Below are 19,708 nucleotides of genomic sequence, written 5' to 3' on the forward strand. Positions count from 1 at the left end.
GACTTTTTAATGGGGGAGCGCGTACCGGGAGAAAAAAATGAAGTTTCTTTACCCACGGGACGTATATAAATTGAACAATTTATTTCTGGAAACACACGCGTATATCTCTGCTTGCAAGGGACGGAAAACGGGGTTAAACGCCTCGTTATATATATATATATATATATATATATGCATGTATACGATATACCCCTAAGGTGAAAACCGGTTCAATGGAACAAACACCGTGCTTTACGTTGCACAGTCAACATGTTAGTTGTATATTTATACTCGTATAATAGTGCTTAGGGGTATGTGTTTTCTCACTCGCGTTCGTGTGTCTCGTGCGTTGTATCTTTGCATTACGTTTTACGATGCATGTCGAGACCGTATATCAAGAGAAAGTGAAATAAAATGAATGATGTTATATAGGATAATTTGACGTACATGGGACGTTCGCCTGATATTAATATATGTATACACGTACATATCATAATGTTTTTAATATATAGGGTTTCTATATGGCTGGGATCGCGTGCCAAATATATCGTTTTATAAACGCGTCTTCATGTGTTTTGTATATATAATTTATAATATATATATATTATATATATCATCGATAAAAAGGCATAATAAGGAAATTGCTGTTTTTCCAAAGAGTCATTGGTTCGTGTATGGTTTTTTTCCAGACGTCTGTACAACTTTTAATGTTCTCCAGTCATGACTCATGACTATGCCATTGGCAGCAAAACGGGACGCCATAAAAATTGAATCACATTTTATTTGTTTACTAATGGTTTCAAAAAATGTTCATATTATTATACATATATACAATATACATGTATATTATATTTACAGTATAATATATAATGTTAATGCCTGGAAAACAGACCATTCTTTTCCGGTAAACATTTATCAAATCTTATTGGAAATTCTTGAAATATGTATTTTATACTTCATAAAACTAGTCATAATTTTTTTTTTAATTTTAAACCCTATCATTTAATGACCAAAAAATTATCTATTTTGTTCATGTCTGATAAATATTCATAATAATTATTGAGTTGTAGTGGCATCCCTACACAAATGTTTGGGGGTGGAAGAACTCAATATATAATTATAAATAAATTATTTATAAAAATCACAGAGGGAGACTCTGAACTACATAAATGAATCCATTCGTTTTGATATAGATTTCGTTGAGGTCGCCGTAATAAAACACTTCATTTGAACTACAGGTGATAATAGTTTCGGTGGAAATTTATATACCTAGGTGGATACCTACTCTGGTGGGTATTGCCTCTTCCTCCCGGTCAACCCTTGAAATATAGCGCTGGTTACGTTACTTAAGGTTTTTACTCGGTTTTTATAAATTTATAAATAAATACCACTTGTCAGTTAAATGCCAGTTAAAAAAAAATGTTTGTATAAGATCCTAAATCATAATGTTATTCAATAATATATGTACCAATAAGATGTTTGGTTAATTCTAATTTTTAAAGTATTGACTTAAGAGGACGTTAGTGCAATATTTGTTTTCTCTCTCAGACCCACGCACTACATAGATTACACTCTTTCACCTAAAATCATTTTTTATGATTTTTGAGTAATCTTAGAGTAAAATAATCTATTACAATAACTATAGAGGATAATATTTTCGAGAGTATAACATATCGGTTTTGTATTTTATATTAGTTATTGATTTTGAATTCGACTTTCAAAATAAAATAAAAATGTTGTAAATTTAAATGATATTTAAACTTTTTTAAGTCAATATTTAGACAAATCGATATGTCACACTTTCAAAAATATTATTCTCTATCGTTTTTGTAATGGGTGATTTTACTCTAAAATTATTCAAAATTATATATAAAAAAAAATGATTTTGCGTAAATAGGTTTTGTCTATGTTGAGCATGGGTCAGAGAGAGAAAACAAACAGTGCGCTGACATCCTCTTAATAAATGTATACATTAATAGTTTTATGTAATTGGTTTAATAGTTCTTAGTCTAAACAAACAACCATCATACAAATATTTAACAACATCGGTATTGTTCGATAATAGTTAATATAATATATATATACCTACATTGAAGTAGGTAGATAATTTAAGTGTAATATTAAAAATAAACTAGAAAATCAATTAGAAATAATTACTATTATACGAATATACCTATATTTAATTTAAAAAAATGTTTGTTCAAAAGTAAATCTAGAAATTTTATTTTTATACAATTTAACTTAAAAATTAAAGTTGAAATATATTTTATCATGTGAGTTAAAAATTATTATGTGAATGTCTCCTTCATCTCTTCTTTCACTGAGAACTTTCCAGATTCAATGTAATATGAATTAAAGCGAAATATGTTTCTATTTTAACACAGTGAGCTTATAAATTCTAGTAGGTACTTTTTGAAAATAAAATCGATGTAAGGATAATTTATTATACAAATACATTCTAGACGCAATATATTATATAAAATATAATATACACAGTATTTTTATAGGTTTTTATTGGAATATTATCATTGTTAATGTGTTTTTATAATATACTTTAAGTATACTTAAGTCCAATACATTTATACATTTTCATTATATACTGCAAGGATTACATACATGTTGTATTATTTACTTGATATGTTTTACTTAAAATCTGGTGAAGAACCATTATAGTATCGTATATCAAAGAGCATCGAATCAATAATATTGCCTATCCAATGCGCCTTACAGTATTAAAACAAGTTTAATGGCGCCTAGCTGTTGTGTACATTTATTATAGTTAATTTTAAAACTTTTGTTTTAAACGTTTATGATTATCTTTAACAACTATCTTATTGGAAACCAAGTTTTAAACCTATAACCGTCACCGTATTAATTTATCCATGGTACTCGTACTCTCCGCATCGTTATAATATCTACTAATATAATTTGTAATATCTAATAATATTAGTATTAATGTTTATGTAATCATATTTAACGTTGAATTTTTATGTGTATGTTACAATGCAGAGATATTTCAATTATATCATTATAAAATATAAATAATAATAATAATTATTTTATATCATTTCTCCAATATAATATATTACTGTATACTCGTAAGTATGGTTTGTGCCTTCCTCACCCGCTGCTCCATTTTTGGTTCCGTCCTGCAAAGCCCCGGTCCGAAATCGTTTACTTACAAATATATGAAAGCTGTGCGATGTATTGTTAAAAGCCAGCTAAAGCAATAAAACCTTATACATTTTCGGAGACTATTTCTTTTCCTTTTATTTTTTTTCCATCCTGCAGCCTCACCCCTCGAACGTTTGTCTCGTCTACTAAAGTTTCCCCGTATTATACATAAATGGAAGTCTACGGTCGTTCGAATGGCGCCAATGTCTCCCGAATCGTGAGCCGTTTTCCGTTGAGTAAGGTTAGTCCTCTAGTCGAATTCTCATAAAATATCGCATAATACGGCCCATAAACAATTCACAGTTTCGTAACGCAGACGAATTTGGAACGGTATCAATAATAGCGACGAGCGCACCGCGTCTAGACGGGCACACGAATAAAATGTCTCAAAATTGTGGAGACGAGTATTTATATAAGAGATACCTATATATGTATGTATAATACTACACATTGAGAACCTTTTTGTACAAATCTAACGTATTATAATATATTTCATTATAATCCTTTATGCTTAATAATGTATCGATTTTGTTTCATTTTTATACGCATTTAATATTGTATGTATAAAGTATAATATGAACGAATCGAATGTGTTTCGATCGCATATTATACGTGTAAATGAATACAACGAAATCGACCCTTTTACTCGACTTACCTTCTGTAGGCTCGTGTTAATCGAAAGCAGCCATAGAAAAAAATATAGTAAAACGGTCGTTTGTGTAGAGAGCCACCTCCGTGCCGCTGGCCCTTCAGTCTTATATATGGGCTGACGTTATGATCGTAGCCTCCATAACGCCGCTATAATCTTGTTTAAAATATATAATATATATTATTAGTATATAATATTATATAATTAATATTATTAATATTTATTATATTATTCTATGTAGTGCGCCGCCTACTTGTCAGCTTTAGTTGAATTAAATTATTGATATATTAATATTAGCGTTGTTGACATCTATACTTATTCAATAACCAATGCTTATCGAGTACTCAGTAAAATACAGACTCAGATGTACACAAGTGGCGCATAAACTTCTTCCTCTCTCCGGAAATTATCAATTTAACAAAGTCTATGTGACACACAAGTACATATATTATTATAAGTGTCGCAATTCAGACACGTAGATTCTATACGCTGTAACGTGGGAGCTTGTAAAACTAAATTACATTTATACAGTTATTAATTGCCATGTGCGTATATATATATTTAATATTTATCATTCCAATCGTCGTTACTCATACTTTAGATCATGTATGTTTTACTATTTATTAGTGTCGTATACCTACCAATATAAAACGTGACACTCAATCATTTCGGATTTATATTTTTCAACATAATATTATAAGCACTCGATGTTAAAAAAAAAATTTCACAAAATTGTGTACACCATAGTTTTTTCAACTTTCAACCATGTTGTTGTAAATTAATGTCATGGTATCTATTTCCAAATACAGATGGTTTTTTGCGTATAGTTCACGTATATAGTTTCAATTGAATATTGTTGGTTTTCTAGAAAATTTTTATAAAATACTAAAAATCATAATAAACACTAATTTTCTGTGGTATACCTATATATACATAAAACTGCAAGTACAATATATTTAATTATATGCACGTGTAATTATTGTTTTAAAAAGTAGTTTATTACAGCGTCGTATAACCTTAACAGAAAATATGTAGTTAACTGTAAACATTAGTGTTGGGTATATAATAATTGTATATTAATAAAAAGTATATTATGATAAAATGATTGGATTTGATAAAATATTATACACACGTACGATCGTGCTACTATGAGTCAGAAATATTAATTTGCTTTGCTTTAACCACGAGTTCGCTCATACATGAAATTTCGTTATGTTTCAATAATCACACATGGTGCCTTATTACAAACGAGTACCATAATATTATACGAGACTGTAGGCACAATAATCGATGAAACTACTCACTAGAGTGAACACTGGTATTTAATAATATTGCCGCGCGTACGAGATTTGTATAATAGTCCAATTTCATTCGATGCGTGTCCATACGATAGAAATAAAAGCAGATGCTGTGTTCGGATCATTAGATCGTGGACACGAAACGGTATTATTGACATGGGGCTTGAGCACAAAAAAAATATTAACAATAATGTTAAGTAGCATTTCTACTTCTTATTATTATCAATACAATAAGTAGGTAGGTATAACAGTAGGATTTTTTTAATTTGAACATACATATTGTGCGTGGGTGCAAAATGCTTCTTATATAACATTATTGACAACAGAGATGTTTGGATTATTTTTAAAGTGTCATATAAATACCTCCATGGGTAATTTTTGAAAGAGAAAATGATGACATTTTATTGTAAAATAAAGTACCTTTTTTATGCGGTATAACAACATTTGTAAACTATATCCTATAGTGTATATATTATATATATATAAATTATATTTTAGTATATTATATATTGCTATTGTTGTCGTCGTCGTTGACTTCTTTTAAAGTAATTTTGACATACGATCGTATATTCCGAACGAATGAGTAAGTAAGATTATTTACTTTCAATTGCATCACCACTTGAGTATTTAATGTATCTTTTATTTGCTGAAGTCCTGGAATCATTATAATAGACTGATAAATATTATTACATAAGTTATTATTTGCAAATAGTCTCATCGCTGGTATACAACTATATAGGTTTACCGCATGTCATTAGGGATGAATGTGGTGGTCAAGCTGTGAAGGAAGTTTTTATACGAAACCCACAAACTATGGTCGAGGTCTTGGGTCGCATATTTGTTCATTTTTTTCTTCTTCTATTGAATCATATAAATCGTGTGTGGTGGGACGTCAAAATGCGCAGGACGTTTGGGGAAACTCTTAAAAAAGAGATATCAGTTCAGTTTCCGATTAACAACAGTTACGAATGTTTCTTTCTATGATTCATATTATTTATCGTAATTTTTAGACGTAAATTATAAGTGTAATGTGTGATATTAATGTGTTAACGATTGAAATGCACATAAATTTAAGACATGCGGATGCCAATAAAATAGGTGATTTTATTTATTTTATTAATTATAAAAACAAAATCTTTATTTCTTTATTTTAAAATTAAAACTTTAGAAAAATATTTATTACTTTTACATAGAAAAAAATGTTTACTTTATAATGTTTTTGTGTACAGAGATCAGAAATAGGTATTTATTTAAATATCTGTAAAATATTATTCATTATTGTTATAGAGTTGACAGTTAAAAATATTAAACATTTGACATACAATTTTCGAGAATTTGTGTAACCATGTATTTATGCTAGCTATTTGTTTTCAACTGTTTTAGATAATTATCAATTTAGAATATATTATGTTTAATTAATATTTATCAACTGTAAACAGTAAACCGCTATAATCGGTAAATATATGATAGAAGGCACATTATCTGATAAAAAATCCTAGACGGTCACCCATCCTAGTAAGTAGTAATAACTACTTATATAACGTTTATTGAGGATTATCTCGTCATTACTGGTCTAAACAAGTTAATCGTTTGCCGCCGCGCCAGGTCGTCGGAGAACGATTGTAATCGAATTCCGTATTTAATTTTTACACGTTTTCTTTAGTGCTGTTTCGTGTTTTTTATTATTATTTTTTTTTGTTTACTTATAATAAATTGATTAAAACATATATAAAACGATTTTAATTTTATCGTACATGTAATGACAACAGTTATTAATTATGTTTTAGTAAAACTTGATACGACTAATCGTCGTTTACTGGGCGCGCTCGCGCCTCTATATCTATTAAGCAAAACGATTTGTTATCATATTTTATTCTTCAAACGTTATTCGTATAGAGTATAGATAATACTCGTTTAAGTATACATTGGGTGGGGACATTAACCAGTTAAAAATTTAAGTCAATTTTAATTGAGTTTACTAATGGCTAACGAGTTACATTTTTTTTTTATTAACTTTCAACTTAATGAGTTACTTTTGTTCTAAATTATACCTTGTTATTCTTTTAGTGTATTAGTTTTCTATTAGTTTTAAGTAGAATATAATTATGTATATTATTTTGCAAAGATTCATTTAGTTTTTCCCTCCACGCTCCATAAATGTGATGTTATATTATTAAAAATAAACGTTTTATTAATATATTGAAGAAATGTAATTGCGAATAAAGTTATGTTTTTCCATTCAAATTTTTAGTATATAAAAAAAATATATTATTTATTCGAACTGTTATTTTCTATATTTATAACAAAATACTAATATTATGTATACTATACTGTATCGTTTAAGTATATTAATATTATAAAAATAAATTTAAAAAAATCAAACTCGGGGCTACAATATTTGTAAAAAATGTTATAGGTAACTTATAATGCTCTGTTATAATTTGACACGCCGTTCATTGCAATCAAGAGTAAACAGTCCCGGGGATGTGTACTATTATAGTATTATACCATACAAATTTGATTATACAATTTGTGTTATGTATAAGAATTGTTAGATATTTGAATAATAATTAATAACAATAATTTACCGGTGATTCGCACATTCCTGAAGGGTTGATTTATGTGTGCTCGTATAATAATATAATAATATCATAACCACCAGTGCGGTGGCGTGCGGGTAGTAAAAACGAGGCATGGCCCGGCGGCGCGTATCCGGTTCGGGCACGGTCGTCGGCGGTCGTGAGCCGGTTGGCCCGGCGGCTGGCGGCGGCGTCGACGGCGGTGGCGGCGGCGGCACCGTCCCTCCTGTACACACGACTACACACACACGCACGCACGTCAGTCGAAGGTTCGTTGCTCGGTCGGCCGTTCGTCGTCTCTCTCTGTTCGCGTAATCTTATCTGGTTCAGGTGTCGTGTATGATATTATTATTATATTTATTTACTTATTCATTTATTACAAATTTATTATCACACACACCCACGTGCGTCGGTAACACATTCTATGTGTGGTATAATAATCATATTAAAAATATGACGTGCATCGTAATCGGGTCTATTTGGGTTCTATCGTTATCACCTCATGCCCGAGTGAAAACCCCGATTCGGTAAGTTCGTGGTGCGAGCGAAACGAGTTATTCTTGAAAACGTATGTTTTTGCGGAAGACGTGTGCCGGTGGTCTCCGCTCGTGATTTCGTGTGCTTTTTTTAATGAATTGTAAATCACAAAAATTTTCTTTTAATTGTCTTTTTTAAAACCATTTTCAATTTAATTTTTGTTATAATCTATAGTGAGTGAATTATATTTCCCTTAAGTTTAATTTTGTTAAATCATACCGTTCTTTGTAAGTAGTGCGATTTTTTTACTCTGTGTCAATTTTACTCCACCTGGATTGAAATATACTTTGTCGTCTTATACCTACTATATAATATAGTATAACATAGTTTTACCGTTCTCAAAAATACTATCAGTGGCGTATGTACAGTGATGTAGTGCGTAAGGTTTGCGTGTTTGTCGTTAACGATGTAATTACGTCTGAAACGATGTCAGAACACGTTCTTACTATTACGGGACTAGATTCCTGAACGTCGAAAAGGACGCAGAGAAACCTAAGTCCGAACCGAGACGACAAGATTTCGAAAAATCGACGATGGTAGAGCCAATCGAAAACGAAACGGATTGTAATATGCCACAAGGCTCCTGTTGGTCTACGGTGTATTCTGGCTTTTATTTATTTCTCGCCAGGCATTCAGGTAATCACATAATATATATTATTTTGATAAACACGCCGCCGTTAATTTAATTAATTATTAAAAGAGTGGGAGATTATAGTGTATGTACTGTTGTGTGCATGTGACCCGATGTGTGCATTTTTATTTTCTATTCGACGTATATGTACGTATTGGTATTGCTTATTCATAATATGCATTTTTTTATTTAAATTATTATTATTCGCAGAGATATTTCGTTGAGTGGGCTGTATTTCCATTCACTGTTATAGAAACTGTCTTAAGTACCTCAATCGACATTAGTTATTGAACACGCATGATAACCGATAACATATTTATTTTTATAAACCGCAATTTTATCAATATTTTTCTTCTTGATAAAATTTAAAGTATTTTTACAGAAATCGGTTATTGCGTTAGATTTGGATAATACTTCGTTCATTGAAATATTTAATATGAAGCAATATCAGCGAAATACCAGCCGCCTGCGGTTGGTTAATACTTACATATATATATACATATATGTGTGTATAGTGTAAAACCTATAGACATTATACATATATTATTGCACGCGTATAATAAAGTAATGGGGTGATGCTGTGTCAAGGGGAAAAACAATGATGTCAACCGAAAATAATAAACGAACCGCCGAAATCAAATAACGACTTTAATGTGAACGGGGCTAATTTGACCGGAAATTTTTTTGCTAGAAGGGTTGTTTTTTCATTTTCGGAGGGCCTAAAACAATAGCCATTTGTATAAAAATATTCTGGTGTTTTAAAATTCTTGTTGGCACACACATACGTGATTCACTGGTTGGTTTCCGCATTGCTAGACATTTTATTATTCTCTCGGAGAAAGTATTTTGCGTCCCCGTAATTAGATCTATTGATATCTAGCTTAATTATGAACATAGTCGGTACACTCGAAATGTATGGGCCACATCTGTTCAACTGAATAGTGTTATAAAACTATATAATATATTATGTTTAACTTAACGTACATTTTCACATCCCAAGGTTATTACTAAATTGTTTAAGATAAGTAAGTTACATGTTGATTGCTAATATGTTTGAGAAATAATCCTTACAAATTTTATGCGTCATGTTATTCATAATAATTATGTCGTAAACTCTTATAGGTAGTCTTATATGTCTTGGCGTAAATTAACTTAACGTAAAGTATAAGACTCAACGTATGTACTTGTATATATAATATCTATTACTAAATAAGAAATTCCTGGAATTTCGAACCTATATTTTTTTAGTTTTAGAAAGTTTACAATTGAATTATACATATTATTACAGCAGCTGTACATCGTAATTAATTTTATAAAAACTAAGTGTGTAAATGCTTGGTTTAATCTCTTCAAAATATTCAATAAACGCTGTAATAATATTGTGTATCTATTGCAATATACTACAGTATGAATAGAAATTATGTTTTTATCGGATGAAAGTGAACGATAATAAACAATTGAAAATATTATTTACGAAACATACACGTGAGTTATAACGAATAACGAGAGATGTGAATGAAATTTTATCGTTATATTTCAAATTAATTTTTGTTTCGTAATTTTATTTTGTATTTGATGACTTATGATAAATAGTGGATAATAATATTAATAAGTATTATTAGTATAACAAAAATAGTAAAATATGTCCGGTATCTACAGTCATGTATGATTCATCAAGACAAAATTCATACTATAGTTACCATTGTACTTAGATTTTATGTGAAGTATCCGGTACACAAAATGTTTTGACAATGAAAGCTTTAATCAACAGCTGAGCACGTAGTCTCGCGATTTCCGACTACGGACTCTCGATTTAAAATGCATTTTCGACAATAGGTTTTGTGCTGTTTAAACTGTTCCTCTTGTTTTTATAAATATTAATTTAAAAATGTTTGAACAAGTGTATGAATATACAATGGAATCGGATGTGCATGTATAAAGGATGTATGAGTGTGTAACGATCGGAGAAAATAAATAATGGCGCAATGTGTTATTTTATTGCGTTTTTGTGTTTTAATGACGTATTGATTGGTAAAGTTTACTACGAAGAGAGAGCGATATTTTCAAAAAGAAAAAATGGCAACGCTAAACAGCTTTACAATGGACACGGCGATTAAATAGGAAATTCTGTTAAAGGAAGACTTCTCGGTGGAACGGGTTCAAGGTCAACGGACCTCCAACGCAGCCAATCAATGGTACAACCAAAAGAGTTATTAGTTCTCATTTATGACATGTTTCTACTGTGTGTATATTATAAGTACGTGATGTGCGCTAAACGAATGTAAACGCTATAGTTTAGTATAGTATTTCTAAATTAAATAATTGCACGATTTTTAAACGTTTGAAAAAGACTATTGACCTCGACTATTTTTTTTTTTTGTAAATAAAATGGTCCTTTTTGTTTCATCATTGTCGCCAGATTGTGTGAATATATAATACGACTTCTACGTTTGTTCTCTCTCTCTCGCCATTTCTGTGTTGTAAACCAAACTATGAGAGCTAACCGGTACGGGTCGCGGGACAAGAACTGCCACTGCCGTTGCTGCGCCACTGGCAGGTCCATCGTCGGTAGCGTCACGGATGGTAAACCAAAAATAAATAAATATAAAAAAATATATGTATATACATAAAAAGAATTCGTAAATACATCTGTATTATTATTAAAAAAATATAAAAAAGTACAACTGCAACAAAACACCAGGCAAAAGATGAACTCGGCGCACCATTACTATATTACTGAAATTGTCAACCGGACCGTGTCGTCACGACTGTCTTGTGGGACGAACAATATGCGTCTATATAATATATATATATATACATATATATTAAAGTGATGTGCAGACTCTGAGGGTTAGGTCCAAAATAATCCGCCAAATAATCATTCGCAATGTTTTTATCCGCGTAGTCGCGGCATTGTGTATTCATTTATATTTTATCTATACCTATTATTATTATATTGCAGCTCGTTGTCGTAGTGTTTGGGTGATAGCTGCCGTAGTGCCGTGGCGGTGGTGGGGGTTCGTTGCACCTTTGGCCAGGGTCAATTAACCTTCCTTTCCTCAGGTATTTAATTTCCCACGCAAGACAGCTGTCGTCCGTCACCATTTTTCATCTTCGATATTGTGTGTGCGTCTGTGTGCGCGTGTGTACAACTGTATTTATATGCGCGTGTATGTGTGTACCTGTACATATACGATATATCTATATACATGTGCGTATTATAACTTGTTATTTTTCTATATAACGAATCCGTACAAAACAACCAGCTAACAGCCGCTGTGGGGGTAAAAAGAAACAAAAGGAAGTAGACTTGGGGTTTTTTTTTACTACTATTCCCGACGTATGCCGTTCGATGTGTATCTTATAGGCTATAACTTATCCGGCCTGGAGTCTCCTTTTCGGACCGCCACTGTTGATTAATCTTTTCAAAATCTCGAGTAAATTTGATAACACTTACATGCAATATTTTGTCGTTCTGGACTGCACGTGAAAAAGATCGATGGATCTTAAAATCGAGTTTTAGAAATAATAACGTTTAGCGAACTGCAGTAAGAAACGCGACACACGTCGATATTGAACTTTGGTGAGAGGAGAGAGAGCAATCGAATTCTATGCTATAATGATTAGTAGGTATATGTATCTAATAATAATATATTATAGTATATACCATGCGAAGACTTAATATAAGCGTTGGCACACGATCGGTGGCGGTGCGCGTCGTCGGCCGTAGACTTGTTATGACCCGATTGTAATCACGTGCCCGTCTGTCTGCCGGTTGTACGCGTATTATAGTGTTGGACACATGATATTATATACTACATACACACGCATATGATATTTTACACTCTCAGCGCACCGCCGAACGCCATAATAATATAATATATCGGGAGGGCAAACCGGAACGCGCGCAAATTTCATGCCGGATTCCATGCCGCGCTCATAACCCATATTACAATAAACGACGACGACGCGTGTTGACGTCGTTGTAGTGTTACCGACCCAGAAAACCCGTGGAAATCACGCTAGTGTGCGTCCGGTCAATATCTCTGAGTTTTCACGTTTGTTCTCCGCACCGGTGCAGATAGAAAGAAAACTATATAATATAATAATAAACAAAAAGTAAATCGCCCCTCTCCTTTCCCATCGTCGTATGACTAGCCCTCCGAGAGACGAGAAAAATGCGTATCGATGACGTTTTCGGCGGCGGAGGCGGTGGTGTATATTATAATTTATAATTTAATATCAGTACTTACAAACTGTGATAATCATTTACGAGCGTGACGTTTCCGATAAAAACCCGATGTTTAATAATATTATATTATACATGCTTTCACTGACAATGAGCATAAAAAGGAAGTGTGGTGTAATCCAAAGCAACGGTGGCGGTGGGCACCTCAATTATGTTCACTCGGTTAATTCGATGTACCTTTTAAAAACATCGCCGGCGGCCGCCTCGCACCATAATATAATATAATATAATATTAATATCTTCGCGCGCGCGCCCGTATTTTATATACCCAAGATATTATATAGGTATCTAAGTACCTTTAGTCTATACCCGTCATCGCCTCTCGATTTCGAAGGCCCGAAAGTTTACATTTGTTATTTATGCGTATATATGCGCGTACGTTGTACTACCGCGATGTTATTATTTAGTATTATATCATCTAATATCAACAAATTAAAACTAATATTTCATAATATTACGCGAGTGGCGTGTAATGAATTAATGTGTTTGTGTTTTTGCTCACAGGTCGGAGACGCACAGCGGAATCCGAAGAAGCGGTGAGGCGGCAAGGCGGTGGCGGCGGCAGCGGGTCGTCACAAAGCCTGCACCGCGCCGCCACGTTCACCATGTTCAATTTCCTCCTGCTAGTCTCTGTATGCCTTTCGTCAACCACACGTGAGTACACTTTCTTAAATACAATTCAATATTCATCGTCTGTTTATACATATATTATATACACGATAGTTATATATGTTATCGTAATATTATAACGTCCCGGCTCTTGTTGAACTCGAATATCATAATATTATTCGTATATTATTTATTCGGCCGCACTTTTTTCGTCATATTCGTCATTATAATTGTTATAGTAATATCGTCATTCGTCGTATACATTTGTATCTTCTTGTAATAATACGCATACGCGTGTAGTCGTGACGAAAAACCGCGCGAGTAACGACGGCGGCTAAAACGATAGGTCACGCGACATGCAGTTGCGGTAGTGCGAGCAGACCATCGGCGGCGGCGCTGCAGGAGAGAGAAGAAATTGGAAACGGCATCGCGGCGACAATGTGGGCTAAAGTTGGCGGCCGCGTGGGCTAGACGCGGCGGCGTTCACGGCGGCCGTACAGAGGGTTAGGCACTAGACGTCGCGGTATGTTGACACGCTGCCAGAGTGCCGGCGTCTGGGCATGTTTCCGGTCGGCAGCGGCGGAATGGAGCCTGCGCGACCGCCGCCGGTGCTACCGTCGAGATTGTGTAAGAGACTCTGAAGACTAGCAATCTTTTGCATCAATCTCAAAGCTCTCTTTTTTTCTATATCTCTATATGAACATTACAGGCTCAACTATTTGGGGCAGTATCATTTGAACTTCGCTCTGATTTTTTTCGGCTAAATGCATGTATACTTACACAAGATGGTCGACTTTGTTAGGTAAAATTTCTAATACGTTCATTTTAAATAAGTAATAATCAATACACATAAAAAGCATTTAATATATTGTTTTAACCGTGTTAGGGCGATTATGTTCACACGCCGAATTTTGCTAACAAAAAATGTTGTTAGGACTCAGTTTACCACATGACTTAAAGACCTAGTTACGCCTTCACAGCAGTCTATACCGATAAATTATATATATATATATGAGCGAACGGATTTCTTCATTTTTTTTTTAAACAAAATTACGACGTCAATAATACTATTGAGTATACGATTTTTTTCGTTTTGTTTTAACGAGAACGACGACGACGACGACCGCAGCACCCCTCGACACCGTCGCACGCGGGCGAGGTACCCATATATATTAATCGAAATCGGATTATTAATTGCCCATCTCGGAGGTGACACACGGTCGTCCTATTATATATTACGTATAGTGTATACGATATAACACATATTATATATATAACGTCGGTAGTGTAGGTGGTCTCGACGGCGGCGGCGGCGGCGCTAATAAAGATTCGTTGGGTATACACGCCGTATGTGCGTGCTTCTAGTCGTATACACACACGAACACACTCGCATTATAACAATATAATAAGATTATCTAAACGCGCGCGTATGGCGTCATTAGCGGTCTGGACGAGATACCGATCTGTGCAGGCCGGCCCGGGCTACAAAATCCTCCAGCAGTTATCGTCGTACATTATAATAATATATATAATATATACATAATATAATATAATATAATATATCGTATCGTATATATATCCAATAATATATTATAGGCATATTATGCGTATACATATTATAGGTATATGTAATATTCGTCGCGACGGTTTTATTTTATTTTCATAGCTTTCTATCCCCTCTCACACTCATTCTCTCTACTCGGAGAAATCCCTGACGCCACCCGGAGTATTATATTATCTCTCGACCTTTGTCCGCTACTCCACCATCCCCGCACCCAGATCACTTAGTCACAAAGTCAACGAGACCAAACGCCTGGACAAATTGATCGAACGCCGCCGCGCGTTTTGATTGATTTGCTCCTGTGTGTGGTAAATACGTAGATTATAATAATTTATACACGTATATACGGCGTATAATAGGTGTACCGAACTGTATATATATCGAATAGGGTGGGTCGCGGATCGGTCGCGGTCGCGCGTTCGTGTCGCAGCAGTGGTGCAGCGCGTACGTATAACCCTTTTTATTTTATCATAAACCGATATAACGATATCGCGGTTAGCTCAGGTATAATATGTACACGAAACGCATATTATACCTATATCATATTATATGTATTACATATCAAACGTAATATCATATATTATAATAATACGATGGGGGGGGGGGGAAGTGGCGTTTTTTATACATTTATATATTTGGTCGCTTGCGGTATCGGCCGTTTTGCTGTGACGTGTAGTATTATTACTGTAACCCGTCACCAATTGCACAACGCGAGTACCTAAATGCAATAAAATGGTATATAACAATATCATTATATGTGTGTACATTGCGGCGAAGACCAGTTTCGCCAACGCGCATCCGCGATGGTGTTCGTCCTACGCGCGCCTACTCGACTCCCTATAGCCGCCGCTACACACGTATTATAGTGGTTATTATAGTTAATAATATTTTATACCTACTCTAAAATATATAACAACCAATACTTAGGCGCCATCGGGCAATAGAGTACGGGAACGCACGTGTGTGGTGCGTGCAGTGTTAGGTATATACATGCGTTTTAAATAATATGCGTTTATGGTATATCGGTAAACATGGTTTGAGAACGTTTTCGAATTGCGATCCCCAAATAGATGAGACAGTGTGAATAAAAAAAAAAGCAAGAGTCGTTCATTATATACGAGTAGGTAGGTGGTAGTTTAGGTAGGTTGGCTTAAAAAAAAAAAAATGTAAAAAATGTTGGTAGGTAACGTGACAAGTATTTAACGGAATTACCTCTCTTTAGTATATTGTAGTAAGTATTACTTTACGAATTAACCTGACCTTTGAGCATGTCGAATTGGGATTAAAGACCTCTACCATATACATTTCACTTTTATTTGATCGATTTTCGTAGAAAAAAATCTTCAGATGCAAAACCGCAGTAGGTAAGAGGTTATATTATATTATATTGGTTTTTAATGAAAGCCCTCTAATGTCAATTGAAAAATAACATAAAGAGATATACTTAAAACGATTTATGGGCGTAACAATAAATTTGAAATGTCTTTTGTATGCATTATCTTTTATGTTGTTGTAAACATTGTATTCTTTAGCTATTTTTTAAACCTTATAACAATAAATCCTTAACATTAAGTAAAAGTGCTGGAATTTGGAAAAAATATTGACTACCTGTTTTTGAAAGTCTCAAAAAAACCGTTTAATACAAATAATAAAATTTGAACGGAAGTATTTTTTAATAATCAATTATAATAATTGTGTTCTGTACTATAAGACGTATGCATGCGTGTTTGTTTTTTCGTTTAATAAAATACTTTTTCTTGTGGGTTGAATGATGTAATACGCATAAATATAGCTTTCTTTAATTTCTTGGCAATACTCTTTTTAGGAAATTCGTGATTAATAAAAACAATATTATAGTTTAGGAATGAAGAGTTTATATACATAAAATTAATGTAAAATATAGCATATTAAGTGTAATCATTAAAACAATAGACTGAATTTACGTAGTTTTTTTTTTTTATTTATTTATTATACGCGGTATTATTGATGTTAGTATAATATTGTATTAATAATAATTACAAAATAATTACATTTCAACAGTTCAAAACGCTTGTGAAGTGTTATCGCAACAATCCGTATATGAAAAATAAACTAAATTAAAATCTTCCGTTTTGTGCTGAAGTGGAACTTTTAATCCTTTTGACAACGCATTTCACGTAAATAGGTTTGTCGTTTTCTAAACGGACCAATAGGTTTACGCGGTCGTGCACAGACACACTGCAAACACACACACACATATTATTATTATTATATTGTACGTATATTGCAAATCGGATTAAATAATGGATTTCGAAATATTTCGAGTGTCATTGTCAACACAGCTGCAGCAGCCTCCTGGAGCCGAAAGGATTTCGAAAAAAAATTGTCCGTAAAATCTGTCGGCCCGTTGCAAAAACACGTTTTGACATATTTTCGCGGAGACACCGGTGGTCAGCGGCATCGGTAAGTAACATACCGAGTCCGACGACTGTGGTTTGTATATGTAGGTATTAGTGAGGCCCGCCCGCGCGCATATTCTCACGATCCGCGGGGGTTGTGGCGGCGGCGGCGACAGTATAAACGGGCTTTATTAAATCGTCATTATAATATAAAAACTCCGCCGCCGTCACCGATGCTGCTATAGCTGTCACTCCCGGTCGAAGAAATTAATAAAATAATAATAATAATAACAACAACAACAATAACATCAACAGACGGAGACGACGTGACCTCCTCCGCAGCGGCGTTGGTCGTCTTCTCGTTTTTGTTATATGGGTGTTGCGTCTATATATATATATATATTATATTATATAGGTACCAGCAGCTCTATACCTATGTGACAGGTATATACCACGATGCCGCCGAATCCCATCGCGCGAGTCGTCCTTGTGGCGCTATATAACAACATCATCATTAACCACCAAAGCTAGTTGTAACCTGTCAAACGCCACCGTCGCCGCCGCAGCGTTCCCACCGACCGGCTGACACACGCGGGGCTTTTCGGGATAATTGTGCGGTGGTCGGCCGGACTATACGCCGATGACGAAGATGATGGGACGTCGGGTTGAGGGGTCCGCGAGACCTCACACGGAATCATAACCCGTTTATGACCCCCAAACACCATACACGCCATCGTCACCGCGCCACTATACCGCCGATACCACATTATTATACCACGGTCATCGGGCGCGCACCCAAGTATCGATTATTATTATATATCCGACGATTATATTATGTATTATTATTACTATTAATATTACATTACGTATATATTGTATAATAATTAGGAATGCGGCTGTACATATACGTCTCGTATAATAATATTAATAATGTCTACGTGTATACCTTCGCATCGTACATATAGGAGGTACCTACAGCACTGTGTGTGTGAGACGACGCGTAAACCGTTAGTGGTCGGAGGAAAAATAGGTTTAATAATAAGAATAAAATACATAATACGGGATAATCGGTTTTTTCATACGACACGACAACGGCGGCGGCAACGTTTATTTATATATATATATTATATTATATAAAGTGCGTATACACTGACAAATCGATTACGACGGCGTACGGACCGTGTCAGTTCTCATCGGCTTACATATTATTAGTATTATATTCGGTCCGTGAAAGACGAGCACCGAAAATGGCAAACCACAATCGAAAACGCAACGTTACGGAAAAACTCGATCGACGACGATGAGGCTACCGCGGTCCGGTCGGCGTTTTACCACTGCGGCGGCGGTGTTTTGCACACCGCCCGAACAACCGAATCGTGAAAACAATCCGTCGTCGACGTCGTTAAGAGATCGGCATAGATATAGTGTTTGTACCGTACCTATACCTCCTAGTGAAGTCGTCGGTCGGGTTTTATTATATTATATTATTATTATTATTGTTGTGCGTCGGTCCGGTCGCCGCCGTCACAAAAGGAAGAACGCAAGACGCGACCGTTCAATCAAACAAAAACGAATAATAATAATAAAAACCCCGTGCGAACGCCCCGGCGCTCAAGTGGCAACCGCCGACATAATAAGGAACGTCGTATTTTTATTTTTATTGTCCGCCGCAGTAATGTGCGACGGTGGCGGTGGGCGGCGTGCCCGCGCGCGTCGCGCAGGTACACGTTTTCTCTCCGCCGTGGCCTTATCCGAAATACGCGCGTAATAATGTTATTATTTAATTATTATCGTGGAAACTATATAACACGATATTATAATAGTATGCGGTCGAGCCGAGGAGGAGAAGGATTTCGAGGTCGTCGTTTGTGTGTAGGTTCGCGCCGTAATGTCCGATAAAAATAAATAAAAACGATTTCGAGTCGCAAGATACGACTTGTTTCACATTTTTATTTTATTTCGTAGTTTACAACGATGTGAATGGTGTATAAATAAATATATCAACGCATAATATATTATAGTAATATAATACCCCTAAAGTTTAAATAGTACGATCTGTATGAA

The 19,708-nt window shown here is 34.4% G+C and overlaps 1 protein-coding gene across 3 annotated transcripts in view; it reads left to right on the forward strand.

The window, feature by feature from the left end:
- Window positions 1-19,708, forward strand: part of LOC114124730 (protein spitz-like) — a 59,250-nt gene that overhangs the window by 14,556 nt on the left and 24,986 nt on the right. The window contains exons 1-2 of one of the 3 annotated variants that reach the window (XM_050197639.1): window positions 6,144-6,198; window positions 13,601-13,750. The exons of 1 other annotated variant lie outside the window; for it this stretch is intronic. In XM_050197639.1, the coding sequence (XP_050053596.1) occupies window positions 6,159-6,198; window positions 13,601-13,750 (190 nt within the window). In that variant the 5' untranslated portion in view covers window positions 6,144-6,158. Of the gene's footprint in view, window positions 1-6,143; window positions 6,199-7,921; window positions 8,853-13,600; window positions 13,751-19,708 lie in introns of those variants that run through there. One more of the 3 variants, XM_027988081.2, reaches the window with a different exon arrangement.

This window comes from Aphis gossypii, chromosome 1, assembly GCF_020184175.1.
Source record: "Aphis gossypii isolate Hap1 chromosome 1, ASM2018417v2, whole genome shotgun sequence".
Taxonomy (NCBI): domain Eukaryota; kingdom Metazoa; phylum Arthropoda; class Insecta; order Hemiptera; family Aphididae; genus Aphis; species Aphis gossypii.